The sequence below is a fragment of the Macrobrachium rosenbergii genome, chromosome 27 (genome assembly GCF_040412425.1).
Source record: "Macrobrachium rosenbergii isolate ZJJX-2024 chromosome 27, ASM4041242v1, whole genome shotgun sequence".
Classification (NCBI taxonomy): domain Eukaryota; kingdom Metazoa; phylum Arthropoda; class Malacostraca; order Decapoda; family Palaemonidae; genus Macrobrachium; species Macrobrachium rosenbergii.
In genome coordinates this window covers 36830306-36850433 of record NC_089767.1, presented here as the reverse complement: position 1 = coordinate 36850433, position 20128 = coordinate 36830306, and the positions used below count along the sequence as shown (strand labels likewise).

Sequence of the window (20128 nt, the reverse complement as noted above, 5' to 3'; positions counted from 1 at the left end):
TAGAATGTATATCCAGCATCAATCATGCACGTTTGACAAGGTGTGAATCTACACAGACACCCATATTTGACCAGGTGTGGATCTACACAGACACCCATACATGTCAAAACGCACATCCTTGGGTACAGACACGATGGTGTTCTCCGTATCAATAGTGCTAAAATACTGTTCAGTTCAGTGGCTTCCTCCCCCAACCCGCCCCCTCTCCTACAGCTCTCAAATTCTCTCATAATTTCCTACAACGTTCCTTCTCATAAAAGCAATATTCGTCTTTTCTCTGGGGCCTATACTCAGGTCTCCTGTGCACATATAAGCAACTGGTACTGCAGTGGAAATTTTATGCACGAGATTCATTTTTAACTCAGAAATTAATATATGTATGGGGCTAGTGACTTGTTTTTTCTTCTTCTTCTTCTTCTTCTTCTTCTTGAAGCACACAATATCAGGGAGTAATGCCTCATGCTTTTAATTTTACTGTCATTTTAGATGGATGGCTCCAGAGGAAGACTCACTCTTGTGAAGTATCATTGCTACGCACTTTACCATTTACTTCCATCTCACAAACACACGCTCTTCCCTACTATTACCTCTCTGCCAAAAGCAATTACCTAGCTACTTCTACGTCATCCGTCATCTCCCCACCACCCCAGCGCTAATAATCCTCCCGTCTTACGAATGCTTCAACCACCTTCAAAAAAACGCTGTCCTATCATTTTGACCTAAGCTGACTTTTTGCCTCGTCTACATGCCTCGTATTTCTCACCCTTTCAGTTCTTCGTATGTCCCATTTGCTAAGATAGGTACTCGTCTTTTAAGTTTCAGCCTTTAGTCTTTCATTAGAATTCAGTATTACACATTTACAATATATATGTGTGTATATACATATTTATGTATTTATATACACATATATATGTATATTTATATATATATATATAATATATAATATATATATATATGTGTGTGTGTACGTATGTATGTGTGTATACAGGACAAAGGGAATTAACAAACACGTAATCACATTCTTAATTATTTAATTTCTTAAGGAGTATCCCCGGGGCACAAATGCTTATCATCCGACTGTAAATGTAAAACGATTTTAAATTATTCCTGTAAAAGAAAGAAACCATTCAGCATCAATAACCTTTTGTCAAGATGGTCCCAAATTTCCCTCCCCTTTCATAGCTAAAGTTTGTGCACATATTGCACTTTTTCTATGTCTGATTATTGTTTTATTGTATATGATATGTGTATGTATATGTATATATATATATATATATATATATATATATATATATATATATATATATATATATATATATATATATATATATATATATATATATATATATATGATCTTTCCATAATCACATATGTTATACTATATATATATATATAGTGTGTGTGTGTTTATATGTATATGTATGTACTGTATATAAATATAGGAGCAACTCACAATAATCCACAGTTATAAAAGTGTACTGCTATCAAATACAATTCTTACAGGGATTTCCATTAAATGTGTAAAACTTTCTAATCAAAGTAGAATCATCTGACCAAAACTAGGCGTAGCCATGCCAGATTTGTAGCCGCAATGTTGACTTTGCTAAGCAAGGGAAAAGAGAGGTAGCGTCGGCAGTAAGTTGCTACAACTGAAATACAGTATCCAACATGTTGTCGACATGTTTTTAACATCCCTCCCTCCCCCCTGTCCTCCTCTAGTGTAATGCCACGGTGGTCGGTGACATGGACTTGGGCAATTCCCTGCATTATGCGTCAGACGGGCGTCTCACTGGCCAGAAACAGGTTGGTGGTGTTTCGCGTCTATGGCATACAGGTAGAAAAAAACCAACGATTTTTTGGTGATGCTTCTGTTTTTGCTTGACCTGTCTTGCCCAGGGTATGCTTGTGGCTTTGCTTGAGCAGATGAACTGGGGGACTTGCCTCTGGCCTTGCTAGAATGTCTTGTGACTTGCCTGTTCTTTTTTGCTAAACTCTTCTGACGTAAGTACCTCCAGCTCTGTAACCTTCTGTACTGGCTCTACTCTCTATAGGAATCCATTCACTGGGCGTTCAGCTTCCTAATCTAGAGTGCCATGTTCTTGCTTAATGGAGAGGTGGCTTTTTTTGTACATTCTTTTTTATTAAGCTACAAAGCAGGCTTCGCGAGACAATTAATTGCGAAAGAAAATGAAACATTTCGCTGCAAGAGCTCTCATGAGACAACTGGAAAATTAATACAATGGTTATGACCCAAGGCAAGGCTTTTTCGTTTTTGCTAAAACTTTAATAAGCTCGGCAGAAAGGTTTAGTGCTAACGGCTCTCTAAGAAACATAACATTATCAATACTAATGCTACGATTTAACAATAAAAAGATTTATTTTTTAACTTAAGATTAACGGATACATGATGTGTGTATGTACTATGTGATGCATAATTTGAACATATAAGCAAAATTACATTTACTTATATATTCACGCAAATTATACATACGTACAAGATAAAGATATGAAAACAGCCACTGAGACATGAAACATCTCGTCTCAGATCGGTTTTTACAACACACCAGTCACTCTACTGTCTCTGTCTTCTAACACAAACTTCATTTCCATCAGTCTTTTCATCCCTCTAAAAACCTTGTTCCATATAATACATCTCCAACACACTTCAAACTACATGTCAATCAATTCAATTTAAAACTTTCTTCTAAAACCATATAAACAATATATAATTTTGCCCTTTACTTTCAAGCCTCTCACACATAAATCTGACCCACTCACCCTCTTCCTTCTCTTAACACCATCCTGCTCTTCCCCTATCAAATCTCCTGTCATCTGTTTATCTCCCTCAGTCAAAATTATACCACAAACTATGTCTGGCATTTTACTTAATGTTATGCCGTTCCTGATACCTTCACCTTTAAACAATCACTCATTTAAACCATCCCTTTGCAATGCAAACAAACAAAACATAGAATAAACAAACCACAAAAAAAAAAAATTCAAAGAACTACGTTCCAGAAAGCTTTAAACCCTGGCTTGGGTTACACGTTACATGAGCTCCCTTCAGCCCTTTAGAATTCAACCCAAAAGACGAGGCGTATACGTTTCAAAGGCCCCTAGACTTTGCTTTGTCTCCTAACTTTGTTTTCGTCTTTCTATTTATATATTTATCTATTTGTTTAATAATTTTCAGGGTAATTTGATAACATTATAATCTAATTGTTTTAACTTTTTAAGTCACGTCGTTTTGCTTAAAACACGTTAATTTTATTTCCATATACTAATTCACTAAGTTTAATTATTTTTCCTGCCAATACATTTTAACAATTTGTTTCTGCATGGTTATATAATTACATTATCAATTCTATTTTGTTTTTGTCCTGTTTATTATTGCTATATAATATAACATTATTCTGTTTTTACCAGCGTATTCAATCTGTTACCAATTTTCATTGGCTTACGTATTATTTTGTTTTATTAGTTAATTCAGCTATTGACTTTAAACACATGGATTTTTCAAAGGATAATATACTAAAATATCTTCACACTTCAAATATTCGTGATCCTTACTTTTACGATTTACTGATTTTTATACTTTTTTTTTTTTGTTAATTCAGTTATTGAGTTTACTTATATGATTTTTTCAAAATTTTGTATTTTTTAGTTAATTCAGCTATTGAAGTTACTCATATGAATTTTTTTATATTTATTCTTATTTAATTCAGCTATTGAATTTACTCGTATGAAATTTTTTTTATTTTGTGTTTTTAGTTAATTCAGCTATTGAGTTTACTCATATGAATTTTTTCTAAATTTTTTTTTTTTAGGTAATTCAACCATTGAATTTACTCATATGGATTTTTTTTTTTTTTAGTTAGTTCAGCTACTGAGTTTATTCATATGATTTTTTTGTTTTTAGTTAATTCAGCTATTGAATTTACTCATATCAATTTTTCTTCTAATATAAAAAATATTTTCAAACTTATATATATTAGTACTCCTTACCTGTACTAATAAGTAGTCTCTGCTAGCAAATCAGGTGGTCCTAAAGCATACCAAAAACTCCCATTACATCTAATTCATAAGTGGTACTTTGATTATAATTTTACTTAATACTTATATCTAATTCAACCAGAACAGAGCCCTCAAACAATATATATATATATATATATATATATATATATATATATATATATATATATATATATATATATATATATATATAATATATATATATATATATATATATATATATATATATATATATATATATATATATATATATATATATATATATATATATATATATATATATATATATATCCAAAACATCGTCCCATCGCGGGCATTATGCCCAGATGGCATCCGGCATTTCTCTGCGGTTAACCATCCAAGAACTGGCCAGACCCACCGTTGCCTAACTTAGCTGATCAGGTGTCCAGGTGACCTGGGGCATAGCCACTCTGGTGGCTCTCAAGGGCGTGTTGTTATGCATTGTCCCTCGTGCCTGATCCCCTAGGCTTGTTGCAAATGTAACTGCCAACCTTTTTTTTTTTTTACGGCGTATGGACGCTAGTCAGATGTTCAAATCCTTTTTCGAATGAATATGCCTTTGCTGAAGGCGTAGTAAGACAAACCAGTATAAAACAAAGACATCAAGGAATATTTATATATATATATATATATATATATATATATATATATAAATATATATATATATATATATATATATATATATATATACATATATAAACAAAGACATAAGGAAAATACTCCAAGAAAAAATGGTAAATAATACGGTTTGTAAAACATTTCATTAAATCCTATATTCTTTTGTCATAGGATGCATGACATCAATTCCAGTGTAAAAAATAAATCAATAATTAACAACTGATAGCCTATTAAGTTACGAAATGAACTTTTATAAAAAAAAAGCTACCAACAACTCACCTACAACATCACAACAAAATATAAATATGAAAAATTAAATAATCAAACAGTGATAAAAATTAAACGGAAGTATTTCTTAAGAAAAAAAAAAAAAAAAGAGCAGCACCAGGAAACTACCGGTCAACAATCTTGAGACGCCGTACCGGAAGCCATAGAGAGGGAGATTATTCACCTTCCCTTCACCTCGTATACCCCGCCTTCCAAGGGATCAGGTGAGGTTAGGTGACTCAAAATACCGGCATCGGTGACGTCAAGCCCTGGAGCCCCTCCCATTTTCGTCAGCGAGGGAGTCAATGTGTTTTTAAGTGGAGGGGGGAGAGGGGGGAGGTTTTACAGAGAGAGAGAGAGAGAGAGAGAGAGAGAGAGAGAGAGAGAGAGAGAATGTTTGCGTCATTGTACTGGGAAGGGGGATGGGGAGGAAGGAATTTCTACTTCTTAATTTTTTAATAAATTTTAACTACTGAATAGGTGTTCTTTAATATGGGGAATTTTCCAACGTTTAGATAATCTTGATATATATATATATATATATATATATATATATATATATATATATATATATATATATGTATATATGGGTTTTTAGTATATATGTACATTAAATATATATATATACATGCATACATATATATGTGTATATTACTGCATATATACATGTATGTATAAATATATATACATATATATATACTGTATATATTCATACACATATATACACAGTATCATATTTACTTAGAAAGTTAACAAAAAAAAAACAAAAAAAAAACAGTTCGAACCGCTCGAACTCCCAGTTCATGGGAAGTTCGCAGGCACCTCAACTCCAGCTACAAACGGCTGTATCACATGACGATTAGCACTTGCCACATTACCTTCACCCCATTCAAATGTTTAAGGGAAAAAAGTGATAATCCGGTAAATCTGGCATCTTCTCTTTAAGACTCGTTGCCCTATCCTCGTGCATGGCGTGACGTCAGTCACTCAGTATGCTGGTGGAAGCCAACGGCTGTGGACGCACACGCCACCAAACGACCAAGTCGAGACAACGACCAGCAGCACGAAGTATAGGCTAGACTTTGTAGTAATTTAGCAAACACAGTAGGCGAATCTGATCTCGAAACCACAGCGGTATCATGGCATAGCGACCCGATCCACGTCTGGAAAAATGAGTTACGATGTCGTCTCGACCTTTTTTCGCTGTGGTTCTCCAAGTATTTGGTTAACTGATATCCTAATGAAGTAATGAGAAGCCTCCCTTCCGCCCATGGCTGGTTGCGACGGTCGGTGCAAATCCACCGCACGAGATAGCGGGTCAAAAAAACCTCTTTGATTCCTCAAAAATTCCAGCGGTAAACTTAACAAGGCTACTTTCTTGATCTCGGTAGGCGGTTAACAATCAAAATGCAATGTGTAATTTTTATAAATGCCTGTTAAATCCTATACGATATCTGGTAATGCCTAAACAATAAATGGTTATTTCTCTCTCCTGAATCTCTAGCAATAACAGCTACTTTCATCTACTAATGGATTTATGTCGATGCCAGATCAATTCTAGGATAATAATGACAAAAATTCTCAGAAAAACTAACAAGAAAACGTCGAGTGTGCTTTGTCTTTATACAAAACAAAAATAACGAGCAAAAAACAAAAGGCTTCAAAACACTACACTCAATAATTTTATCATAATCTAGAAGGCTTATACGCGTTTCCTCAATGGCATAAAAATAATGTATTCCAGATCAATTCTTAATGACAAAACTCAGCTAAAAGATAAAAAAGTACATACGAGCTGCCATTTAACCTTTCAAGTTTCCACTGAAGTAAAAATACATCGTCCCTTTCCCAACCTCCGAGGGAATGTTGACGTTTTGGTAAAGCAATATCATACTTTTCCACTCTGGGAAACGGAAGAGGTTAGGACTTGACTGTAAAGTGAAGATTAGAAACGACCCTGAGATATAATATTAATAAATAACAAAAATGTAAAGCAAAAAACTTACCTCATAAGAGAATCCTTATACCAGAACAGCGGTAAAATCACGCACAGCTCTGCAAAAGCGTAAAATAACAAATTTGTATTGAAAAAATAATGTAGTAAAGTAATTGGTTATTTTTGTCATATAAAACTTTGATCTTGATAGCCCATTTGCCTGAATTATAAAATTCCAATTTATTTGCATCAACTGGAAGAGGTACAAAACTGACATTTATTTTTTTCCTTTCGTTTCAGTTATGTTTCGTAGGACAAGATTGCCAACGCATTCCAAGCATACTGGGAGCTACGTATGGACTCCAAACAAAGAGACTAGACCTCTCCTACAATGCTATTAAGTAAGTCCCTATAAGTTCCTCTCTCGTGTTTATCTTAACGTTTACCACATGCTACAATTTTCCAAAAGGTTTTTTTTTTTTTTGGTGAACACTAAACTTTTGATTTTTTTTTTTTTTTTTTTTTGTACGGTGAGTACTTTCCCGAACAGACCACTTCAAGAGATGCAGCAAGAGTTAGTTCACGAAAAGACCCGAGAGTATTGCAAAAATGCCTCAAATCTTTCTCTTCGATTTTTCAAGATAATTCGAGGTCACAGAGGAAAATTACAGGACTGTACAGATTTATCTTTATATATATGTACAATAATAATAATAATAATAATAATAATGTGAGCTATTAAGCCTCTTGTATTCCAGTCTCATCGCAAACCACTGATCTCAGTTATCATGATTACCAATAATTTTTAATATAATAGAAGTTAAATACAGCTATTAAATGAACGAAACCACGGAAACACATTAACTGCATAATCAACTTTCAATGCAGATACAAAACAGGCCTTCTCAATAAGCAGCTTTGGTTGATATATCCAAGTCGCGTGTTGACGTGAATTAACCTATATGGGGGACCTTTGATACCTTTGGGAGGCTCTACATATTTTGGTCATAAAATCTGACACGTAAAGAAATTCCAGTCCCCTTTTTGGTCTACATGTTTTGATCATAATTATACGTAAAGAAATTATAAACCTTTTTCTTTTTTCTTTAATCAAACAGTGGGGTTAACTAAGATATCCTTAACTCTTACCATTCTGAACAGATCAAAATTGAACATTCTTATATGTAACCTGTAGCCATCCAAAAGACTTTGACCCCCATTCTCTCTCTCTTTGACATCAGGTCACTAGAAGGGCTCGAGAAGTTTCCTCACCTGGAGGAACTGATCCTGGACAACAATTTCATAGACGACAGCGTCACACTTCCGAGACTGGAAACCCTCCACACGCTTTCTCTCAATAAGAATAAGGTGAGGAAAGGATACTAAGCGTCCGGAGAGTTATCACGTAGTAGCGAAGGAAATTTACAGAGTTTTCATTATAGAAAGTACTATACATATATTTGTTTGGACGTAAACTTGTGCATATATATGTGTGAGATTGTGTGTGTGTATTTCTCATCCTTCTAATTCTCCTTATCCCACATTTGTTGTGTAAACTATTCATCTCGACATTTAGGCTACCTCCTTTTATATTCTGCACTTTGTACCCATTGTCGTTTTTCTTTTTTTTTCCTTCCTTTTTGTCGCGACCCATTTTATTTATCTCGGGACCCGATGAAGGGTCGGGACCCACAGTTTGAAAAACGCGGCTCTAGATCATCTCATCAAAAAATTCCATAGTATAAAGCGTGTTCTCTGTTAAAAGGAATTAAATACCTCAACAAAATTACCCAAGTTTTCATTTGATATCACAAAATTAATAAAAACATAATTTATTCGTTCTTCTTAATCCAAAATAAAAAAAAATAATTTCTTTGAATTTCCTTGTAAGAACACTTAAACCCCTCAACTCCGTTCTTGTCTCTCTGCAGGTCGCCAATTTAGAGAAGTTCTTGGACCAAGTCAGCGAAAAGTTCCCCCAGTTACGGTACCTCAGTCTGCTAGGCAATGAAGCCTGTCCAAACCAACTCTCTTCTTTGGACAAAGATGAAAAAGATTACAGAAGATACAGGTAAGGATACCGGATTGGCATCGGTTACAGGCAAAACCTCAGTACTGTGAATTTTACGTAGGATACAGGAGTAAGCCAGGTTTTAGTTTTCTGTAAAAGTAAACTATTGTGCCGGCTTTGTCTGTCCGGCCGCACTTTTTCTGTTCGCACTTTTTTCTGTCCGCCCTCAGACCTTAAAAACCACTGAGGCCAGAGGGCTGCAAATTGCTATGTTATCATCCACCTTCCAATCATCAAACATACCAAATTGCAGCGCTCTAGCCTAAGTAGTTTTGATTTTATTTAAAGGTTAAAGTTAGCTATAATCGTGCGTCTGACAACGCTATAGGACAGGCCACCACCTGACCGTGGCTGAAAGTTTCACGGGCCGCGGCTCATACAGCATTATACGTTGTGAAGAAAACTCGATTGCGCCGAAGAAACTTCGGCGTATTTTTTTACGTGTTTATAAGCTGCAACCATTGCACTGAGGGAGAGATTGAAACAACTTCATCGGCAAAGCAGAGTTATTCCACTGATTTTGGTAACCAACAGGGAGTGACATTCGTTTAAATTCCAACCCACACGTGTAGGCATTCATATAATACGGCAATAAAAGACTGCCACCTCCACCTTGTCTTTGTCAGGTGAGATTAACAAAAAAAAAAAAAAAACTTGCTGGGTGATGAATCAGTAATATATACACAAAATATAAGGAAGTAGAATTTTCTCACTTCAACGATTCACAAGGATATTGGTCTAGCAGACGATAAATCCTTTTAAGATAATGATAATGCTCGCAAATCACACAGGGGGGGGGGAGGGGAGACCTGACTCCCTCTGCTAGGAGACCACTAAAGTCGGAGATTTGCCATTACGTAAATTTCTTAAGTTGTCTGTGACGTAACCAGCTTGCAATATGATCAGTGAAATGAAACGGCATACTGTTTTATGAATTAAACGGCATGTTTTGTGGAATGAAACGGCATGCTGTTTTGTGGAATGAAACGGCATGTTGTTTTGTGGAATGAAATGGCATGTTGTTTTGTGACATGAAACGGCATGCTGTTTTGTGGAATGAAACGGCATGCTGTTTTGTGAAATGAAACGGCATGTTGTTTTGTGGAATGAAACGGCATGTTGTTTTGTGAAATGAAATGGCATGCTGTATTGTGGAATGAAACGGCATGCTGTTTTGTGGAATGAAACGGCATGCTGTTTTGTGGAATGAAACGGCATGTTGCTTTGTGGAACGCAACGGCATGCTGTTTTGTAAAATGAAACGACATGCTGCTTTGTGGAATGAAACGGCATGTTGTTTTGTGGAATGAAACGGCATACTGTTTTGTGGAATGAAACGGCATTGTTTTGTGGAATGAAACGGCATGCTGCTTTGTGCAATGAAACGGCATGTTGTTTTGTGGAAAGGTTAAATATCTCATTTCTTGAAGTAGCCTACCTGACAGTACTCACGTAGCTGTAAAGGTCTCGTCTCCAACTCTCTGTGATTACTTAGTTTATCTTACTATTTAGAGCTCTCGTGTCGTTCCAGTCTAATTTTCTAGGTAAGGCATCTGCTCTTAATTGCTTATTTATCTAAAATAATGCCTCAAAACATGACATCACATGACATCATAAATTTTACAACCATAATTCAGGGGGTATCCAATTATCGTTCATTATTATCTTTGCAAGAGTCAAATACTTCCTGTAGATATAAAAAAATAACTTTTACTAAACATTTAAAGTAATTCATGCTGCCTCTCTCTCTCTCTCTCTCTCTTTTCCTTACCATCTACTTTCATATCATTAAAAGAATTAGGGCAGCTCCAAGAGCAAGAGCCCGTGCTGGCATAACGCCAGCTTAATCACAAATAGGAATAACCTCTCTCTCTCTCTCTCTCTCTCTCTCTCTCTCTCAAACACAAGAGACACAACAAAACAAATCTTCTTTTTCTAAGGGTAATGACATATGATCTCCATACCTCTCCCCTCCCCCCAAAACAGGCCCTGTCCCACGTAGTTCTGTTACCTAAAGGTTGTCATGCGCTTATATTCTCTCGCCATACAAATTTCCAAAAATGAATTAAAATGATAAAAGGTTGGAGTCTTAAGTCTTTACTTATTTGTATCGTAGGGAATTTGGTAAACAGCAAGTTGCCACAGTAGGAATCTTCTTTCAACTGTAAGTAAACAAAAACCTAGAGAAAGTCTGAGGTACAGAAAACGTGAAGAGAAACCAGCAGGTTTTTACTGCGTGCCATATCTAAATGTCAACATTTAAGTTAGTACGCGCGCCACCAGGGGGCTTATAGGCCATCTATCTCGGCTTCGGGGATATGGCAACGCTGCCTATCCCCTACTAAGTCCCTCCTCTCCAAGTTTTGTTTACATCTTCTGTTACTGCGGCTGCCCATCTTGTGACCGCAATGGGCTAATTGGATTTCTTGGGAAGAAATTTCTAGGACTTCCTACTCTATGAGTAGCTCTCTCTCTCTCTCTCTCTCTCTCTATCTCTCTCTCTCTCTCTCTCTCTCTCTCTCTATAGAAACGTCAACAGAGATTGTTGAACTACTGCGCCTTTCAACGGCGTTCGAAAGTACAAATTCTAACTGTTCTGCAACTTCCGATTCTTCAAAGTCCTTCTGACAGAGAGGGAGAGAGAGAGAGAGAGAGTGGAAGCTACTCTTAGGAGGTAACCAAACGCTGTTACTTCTTTCCGTCCTACTATGTAACGTTACTTCTTTTCGTCCTACTACGAAAATGAAGCCTTTACAGCATCCTTCGCTTCTTTCAGATTATACGTGCTCCATCGTCTGCACGGCCTGCGGTTCCTCGATTCGACGGCCGTCAGGAAGACGGAGTTGAGGGAAGCCCGAAAGAGAGGAGCTCTCATGAAGACTGTGAAGCCCCCTGCTATCACGACCGTACCAAACACAGTAAGAATAGGAGTAATTCGTATTGGTGTAAAACTCATGATTTGCACGAAGACAGCACTAACCATTTCCTTGATATGACAACTCAAGATTTGTTTCAGATATCGTACAAATAGCATTGGCAGAAACCTATGACAAATACTGACTTGGGACTGACGTTCTAAATTACACATTGTTGTAATAAGTTGCATTATTCTAACATTTATCATTTCCTTCGTATAAAAACTCCCAATTTATGACCAATAGCTTTCAAATTGTATTGGAAGAAACCTATGACAAACAACTGACTAAGGACAGGATTTATACTAATTATACATTTATAATGTTGTCAATTCAAAGTTGCATTGTGAAGGCACTTATCGTTTCCTTCACATGACAACTCACGATTTGTGTCAGATATCTTAAAATAATATTGGGAAGAACTTATGACAAATAACTGACTTAAGAATGAGTTCCAAATTATATATTTAGGCCTATACTGTTGAGAAATTGGCGTTGCAAGAAGACATCATCCTTTTCTTCATATTGCAACTCACGATTTGTCTTCATATGACGACTCACGATTTGTGTCAGATATCTTACAAATAGCATCGGCAGAAACCTATGACAAATACTGACTTCGGACAAAGATTCGTCTGTATTGTTGCATAATTTATCAGTTGCATTAGAACAACATTCATCACTTCCTCCAAATGACAACTCACGATGAGTATTAAAATCTTAAAAACAAAGCAGAAAGGTATGACAAATATTGACTGAGGGCAGGCGTTTTACATATAAGTTATTTGACAAAGATATAGTTTACACAGCAGACGTTTTTAATTCAGGCAAAACAACGACACGGCATAAGACAGAAACGCCCTATTGATCTATGACAAATGTGTGTGCTCGCGACAAAAGTTGGGTCAAGTTATGACGAACATGTTTTACGGCAGACGTTATGACAAACATGCTTTACGGCAGACGTTTTCCAAGAAGGCAAAACAAACACACGTCATAAGACACTCCCAATTGACCTATGACAAATATGTGGCTGGTGACAGATATTCAGGCATGACAAACTCTACTGACGATAAGGTTCTACACTGACCTGTGACTAATAGACTATACGGCTTATTAAACATGAGGTTCTTTTTTATGACTTTATACAAGTTGCGTGCAATGACCCAAGCAGGAACACTGTATGGAGTATTTCTTGCAATGGATTTTCATTAATACCCCAGTTACTTTCACTAAGTTCATTCCCGATAAGTCTGTTTCATTGTACCCTCAGTTACTCAAGGGGCATCATGCTACTGCCCTATCTAATCGATGCATCATTGTCACTCTTTTATGCATTTTATTATTATTATTATTATTATTATTATTATTATTATTATTATTATTATTATTATTATTCAGAAGATAAACCCCTATTCATATGGAACAATCCCACAGGGTACACTGACTTTGAAATTTAAGCTTCCAAGGAATATGTGCTCATCTGAAAGAAGTTACACATGATAATAGGAAATAGAGAAAGAAGAGATCAGTTATTAGAAAAAATAAGATAAATTAATAAATGAATCAATAAAAATATAAATAAATGAGTAAAATAATATAAATAAATTAGTAAAATACAAGGTGAATTGTTTTGGGGTATTAATGCATTGCATCTTCGCTTGAACTCCTGAGGATCTAATTGCAGAACTTTCTGTGGTGTTGAATGTACCTTCTGCTATTTTTACTGTATCTTAAATCAAGCACTTCATCCCCGCAATGAAACAAAACATCTTACTTATCAACAGGAAAGAATAAAGGAACATGTGCAAGCACACAAAGGAAGTATGCAAGCGACGTAACCTGACGCGCGTTAAAGCTTTAAAGCAGAGGTGAAGGAAGACCCAGAAGTCAAAGAAAAAAATTCAACAACTTTTGCTTCTTTCGTGGCCCCTTCTTACTCTGGGGAAAAATACAAAGTAAAAAATGACTGGAGGAGGAGGAGGAGGAGGAGGGGAGGAGGAGGAGGAGGAGGAGGAGGAGGAGGAGGAGGAGGAGGAGGAGGAGGAGGAGGAGGAAGCCACAGGGAAAATTCTCATTGGTATCGACTCCTCAGTTTAAAAAAATGAATGAAGTCAAGGAACAGAGCAGGGTGCTGTATATCTCCTCTCTCGAAGGAAGGTTGATTGTGACTCGTCTCAACAAATGCAATGGACGCCCGAACATTATATATATAATATGAAGCGTAATATGCATTTAACTTGACAAAAAATATTGCTATCATAAAAACAACGTTCACTGGTATATTAAATAAATAAAGAAAGTATATGAGCTCAAGTGACACCTCTGGATATGCAAATGAGCCTTAAGTACAGTACTGAAATAAAGATAGAATAGTTTTTCAAGTTTAATAAACATTATATTCATACAAAAGTGATGACAAGAGATCTCGTGGCATTTATATAGTGAAAGGGGCTCAGCCCTTATAATACATGAATAATTTATCATTGTCAATCACTTTCTCACGTGATATATATGAATGTTAATGAATCTGGCAGTTAAATACACACGCTAACTAACCTTCAAATTTGCTACGCAAAATTCAATAAGAAATTCCCAAGCTTTCAAACCTTTTTGGCAGGTAAAAACAAATTTAACATCCTTCCAAACAGATAAATAAATTTAACTATCCTAACAATATGCTACGGTACGCAAAATTAAATCAGAAATTCCCAAGCCTTCAAACTTTGTACAAATAAATATCACACCACCCACAAATCCCTTCAACCACCGTTTTCATCACTGCCAACCCAACCCTAAATTCGTCTGTCGAATTTCCAGAAGACGGGTATTGAACACCAGAACGGGACCAACACAGTCAGCCCCCCGCAGGAGACGAACGCCACAACAAAGGCACCCGAGGGCAACAAGAAGCAAGCCCAGAACGGCACGGCAGGCAACAAAGAGAATTCGACAGACCCTGCACAAAAGCACACAGGTAAACACAATGGGGTGCTTCATAACAGAGATTAGAGGACACACTAGGTACATATCGACCAATTAGGATAAATCCTGTATGGGTTCAACCAACATACAGCATTACTAATACCCATACTATGAGCTGTGGTGCATGACAGCCTTACTTAATATTTTCCTTTGATATTTATTTAAGCCTACCAATGACCTATTAAACTACCGATGTCTTCATAGTCAGTTGCTAGTTCCTGGAAAGGCAAGGGATTTATATTTATTTCCCATTTTGGATTTACTGCTTTCAGTCTGAAGCGTATTGCAAAACTATGAAGAAATATGAAGAAATCACTAAGTTGAAAGGTCTCTGGGAGGTTCTGGTACATGTGATAAGTCAGTGCTGTATTACTCATATCTTCAAAAGGGTATATTAAAAGGAAAAACCAAGGCTATTAGAATGAATTTCCCCATTCAATAAAATCATGCTATATGCTATAATGCTAATATAAATTAATTCTTGTTTGTAATTGCTTGCAATACCTGTTCTCTATTTTCCCTAACAACTAGAAGTTAGTAGTCTAATGCGTCATCTCCAAAATACAATACTTTTTCCATTGCACATTTAATGTCAAAATCAAGCGTTAAAACTAGGGCAAACTGAATACGTATTACTAAAATCTTGGAATAAGTTAGCCAACGCATCAAAAATGACCTCACGTACAATTAACTAGTTTATATAGGCCTAGGCTACTAAGTTTAAGAAACCGTCATAGCCCTTCATCAAAAATAACTAAACACGCTTTTGATGTGCTTCTTTCAGGCAAGCGGTAACAGATCACACACAGGCTTCTTCTTCTTCTTCATTTTGTGCTTTTGCAGGTGCGTACGGAGTTCGTCGCTATCGCTACATAGGAAAGCATTCCGAAGGAAATCGGTTTATCAGGAACGAACACCTCTGAAGAACGTAGGATAATTGTCCCCTGCCATCTTATCCGAAAAAGAAATCCTTCAAGATCCTCAGCATCTGATATTTCAGAACAAAGAAGTTGGCACTTCATTAAAACATTCCAGGACTGGACAGAAATTAGGCTAATTCGTTTTCCAGGTCTGGAAATGAGACTACTTACAAACAGTACCACAAAACAATAAATTTACTGAAAACATTCCAGAGCTGCTAGCAACTGGAATACACTGAAGGTCTTCAAAGAAACCTTTTCATACAATAGAGAGTATTAATTGACAGCTGTTTTCTAAAGGCAGTACTAGAATATCTAAAAGAAGATAATAATTGCTTTCCTAATGAAGCTTCCTGGAACATTCCAAGACTGAAAGGAGTTCATTCCAAGTCTATATACCTGGAACACTGTAGAGCTCCTAGGGGCCTACTACTATTTGTTAAAGTTTCCTCGAATATTCCAAGCCTTGATAAGAATGACCCTAAGGTTGAATTTCTTCTGGAACATTTTAGACCTGGAAAGAATAATCTATTTTACCTAAAACTGAAAACCAGTAGAAGAATACTTTGGAAAAGAGAGTGTCATGAAGTGTTGCTTCCTTGACTAAAAGTGAATAAGAATCCTCATGAAAATATGCAGGTACTGACGGATGTTTCATCCTCAGGCAGAAAATACTAGAAAAATTCTTGCATAACTCCTACGTAAATAGCTATGGCACTGTACAACCTTCAGTAATAACTGACCCATGTATTCTTGGCATTTGCATCAACAAGTCCTTGTTTAAATTACAGCTGTAGACACATACAGACTTCAGAAAATGGCTGTAGCAATAAGCAAGGCCTTGCATTTGGCTACCAATCATAAAACAAGCATTTGTGAAAAAACTGGCATAGGCCTGGATTAATATATTTAAAAATAAAGTTCAAATGATGAACGCAAGTCACTTGAATTTTCAAACAAACAGTATGTTGGTGTTTTCTTGTAGTTCTGTAAGCCAAGAATGCAATCATTAGACATCTAGTTATATAATTCCTGACCATCACAACCATATATCTAGATCAGTGCAGTAACCACGTACCACTACCTGTTTACCAAACCTACTGAAGCCAAAGTCACAACAGTTCTGAAACTATTCTCAAATCTGAACCGAGAGCTCAAACAAATGACCAAACCCAGTGTACAAAAACATGAATGAAAAATTTTTGCATCTTAGTTGCATATTTTGCTGCCTGCTGTGCATTTTTGCTTCGAAGCTTTTCTTTGGCATTTCCTCGAGCCTTAAGGAAACCGTGAAGTGACATGCAAGAGAAGAGAGAGAGAGAGAGAAAAGATCTAATATTCAATCCACTTCACAAAGAGATCGACGTGCATTAGTGTTGGCCATTACTCTGAAGGCTCCTCTTTAAGTTAGTCTTACATAGCTCTTTCCCCTGTAGAGAATGATTAGTACCTACCACCCACCCAAATCCTCAATATGAGCTTTTTATCCTTTGTGTTTGAGAGTTTACTTGAATCATTCACAAGTCGTTTCATGTCATGCAATAAAACCATGTGTTAAAATCAGTTTGCCTTGACTACTAAGCTCCACCATCTTCCAGAGTATTATTATTTTATCGACCCCTAGTAAGGTTTAACAATCAAAAGCTCATCACTTAATTTACATATCCATAATCACCTTCAGGGCTGGAGCTTAGTAGCAAAGTTTAACTGGTTAAACTGATAAAAACACACATCATAATTTCATCAACAATTTCACTTTCTCATGAAAATTGTTTTTCTTTGTCTTTAATAATAAATATATAGTCAAAAATATAGTTTTTCTTTCCTAAACAATCCAAAACACATAATAAAACAATTCATTTCTATTTTAGTGTTTATTTCCATTTTAATATATACTTAGACACTACCAAAATAAATGCATTGCATTGTATAAAGACATTCCCAGTTCAATAAAGGTTACTGAGTAAAGCAAACTTAATAGAAGACCCTTGACTTCAGTCCACATCTCATGGTGATATTATTGTATCCAGTACTTACTGTAATGCACCTTCTAGAAAACTTTGCAGTTTTGAACCTCACAAAAGAAAAGGCAAGGCAAGGTATATACAGTGTTACATAGTAAGCTGTAAAGTTTGGGATGATCTCAACATAAAGAATGATTATAGTTATGAAAATTCTTATAAATTATGCACAACGAATCAGTCAAACAATAGTGCTAAAGATTAACACTAAGCTCTGGAGTGTAAAATTTAAAGTAACTTGAAACTTTTACACCATGAAATGGTTAATATGGGATCATATAGACCTCTGCTATCAGGCTATGAATTGGGGTTCATCGTTCAGACTAAGTTTACATGGATGGTCATTTACATGTCTGCCTAGGCCTATATGCCATACAGGACTGATACGAGAAGGCTAATGAACTTACTGACCCTCTATCCTCTAGGTAACGAGGCTACATAGGTTCAAAGGGGGGCAAAGCCCCTCAAATCCTCAGTCAGGTAGAACCTGGCATCCTAGGTTAGCCTACGGTATGTTGAGGAAAACCACGTAAGGATGTATCCTCGTGGGTAACAATGACATAATTTTAACAGCAGTTAATGCCAAAGGTTAAAGGGCGGGTTCTGGAGGCCAAATGTTCCCCGTAGCCCAGGTCGTATCAGGCACCTTAGATCAGGTTAGGATGTGTCCCTTTGTTACCCACATTTCATTCATACGTTTTGCCCAGCAAAAATCACTTTCCATTTGGGGGATACCTCAAGGTATTGGTTATCGGAAGGGGTATGACTGACTTAATTGGGCATTTCCAACGGAAACGTGTCAAAATCATTTGAAAGGGCCCATCAGGTAAACGTTAAGAAATTTTCAAAGCCAACTTGAGCAATTTGCCATGAAACGTAAAATTTTTCTGCTACTCTGTAATACATATGGGTAGCTAACAGACACAAGGCAATGCACATAAGAATATGCATGCAAGTGTATTATACATAAGAATTTGCGAGCAAATATAACACTTACCAGCTTTGTAACTTTGTGGGTAATACTTTTTGAAGGTTAGGCCTAGACCTATACCCTGCTCTTGGTGTGAAAGGCCATTGTTAAAAGGTCGTTTAATATCACCATTATTCAAAACCGTCTTCTTCAGAACAAGCAAAAGCAATATTTCTGGTGTTCCATGAATATTTTGCTTGAAGATAAGCATAATGAGTAATTTTAAAGACAAAACACAGTATACAATTCAACCACACATATATAAACAAACACTACAGAAAGGAACTGTGATGATGACCTTCGGAGGCATTGTTGTCAACAGAAGAATAGTTATAATTTAACTTGCACTTAAAACTGATATTCACTTGTCTTTTTTATGAGATGCCGCGAAAAGTATCTTTTTGTTGTAAAAATTTGGTCATGGCTACTTTAATAAAACTAAGTGTACAATGAAAATTTATATCAAAAGATGGGTTACCAGGTGTTGTGAACGTTTCCATGACGTCTCCAGATGACCCAGGAGTAGTCAATTTTAATAGGAAAATAATTGTGCGCCACTATAAAACATCATCTCTGAGTAACAAAGGTTTGAATTAAATCTAACAAGCTTCAGCACCTAATTCAAAATCAGCTTTATGAAAATAGTAACAAATTTCCAATCAAAAACCTACCAGCATTAGCATTACAAAATGAAAGGTTACAATAGTCAATGACAAAACGACAATTTTGACACATGATACACCTCATTAATGATCTGACCCTTTTCCAAGTAGTATATCGGAATCCAAACCGCAGAGAGTCACATTGCTGACGGAGGCATAAGGATCCATTGCTTACTTCGATTTTTTTTTATTCAGTTTCAAAGCCTTGAACCTATCTTCCACGCTGGATAAAATTGGATAAATTGTCTGGATTAACCTTGAAATTGACCAAAAGGGTCATGGAAGTTCTCTTTAGTCAACTATGGTTGTGTCAAAATTCTGTTACCCATCTTTCGAACAGCTTGCTCATTCTTAAGGTGTCAGTCAAAATGACAGATTCTGTGAACATCAGCTGTTTGACAGTCGAATGTCTGTTACCAAATTTATGCAATGAATGGCGATATCCAATTATTGTTGGTACTTGATGGTTTTTATTAATGTGCCAAACAGGAGCCATCTTCTAAGTATTGGAATTTTAAAAACTGTTGGCCTTCACATTATGAACCAAATCAGCGATCCCGTGTAGAAATTGGCAAAGAAGAAGAAGAAGAAGAAGAAGAAGAAGAAGAAGAAGAAGAAGAAGAAGAAGAAGAAGAAGAAGAAGAAGAAGAAGAAGAAGAAGAAGAAGAAGAAGAAGAATTATGAACTAAAACTGAGAATCGCCACTAAAA

General features: G+C 36.1%; 1 protein-coding gene across 8 annotated transcripts in view; it reads left to right on the top strand.

Moving 5' to 3' along the window:
• Nucleotides 1–17575, top strand: part of LOC136853650 (leucine-rich melanocyte differentiation-associated protein-like) — a 40632-nt gene extending 23057 nt beyond the window's left edge. For 3 of the 8 annotated variants that reach the window (XM_067129546.1, XM_067129542.1, XM_067129550.1), the window contains 7 exons: nt 1720–1803; nt 7175–7275; nt 8116–8242; nt 8806–8945; nt 11722–11863; nt 14681–14837; nt 15689–17575. In XM_067129546.1, the coding sequence (XP_066985647.1) occupies nt 1720–1803; nt 7175–7275; nt 8116–8242; nt 8806–8945; nt 11722–11863; nt 14681–14837; nt 15689–15768 (831 nt within the window). In that variant the 3' untranslated portion in view covers nt 15769–17575. Of the gene's footprint in view, nt 1–1719; nt 1804–7174; nt 7276–8115; nt 8243–8805; nt 8946–11721; nt 11864–14680; nt 14838–15629 lie in introns of all 8 variants that reach the window. The other 5 variants (XM_067129549.1, XM_067129544.1, XM_067129545.1 and 2 more) reach the window with 3 other exon arrangements.
• The last annotated feature ends 2553 nt before the right edge of the window (nt 17576–20128 follow it).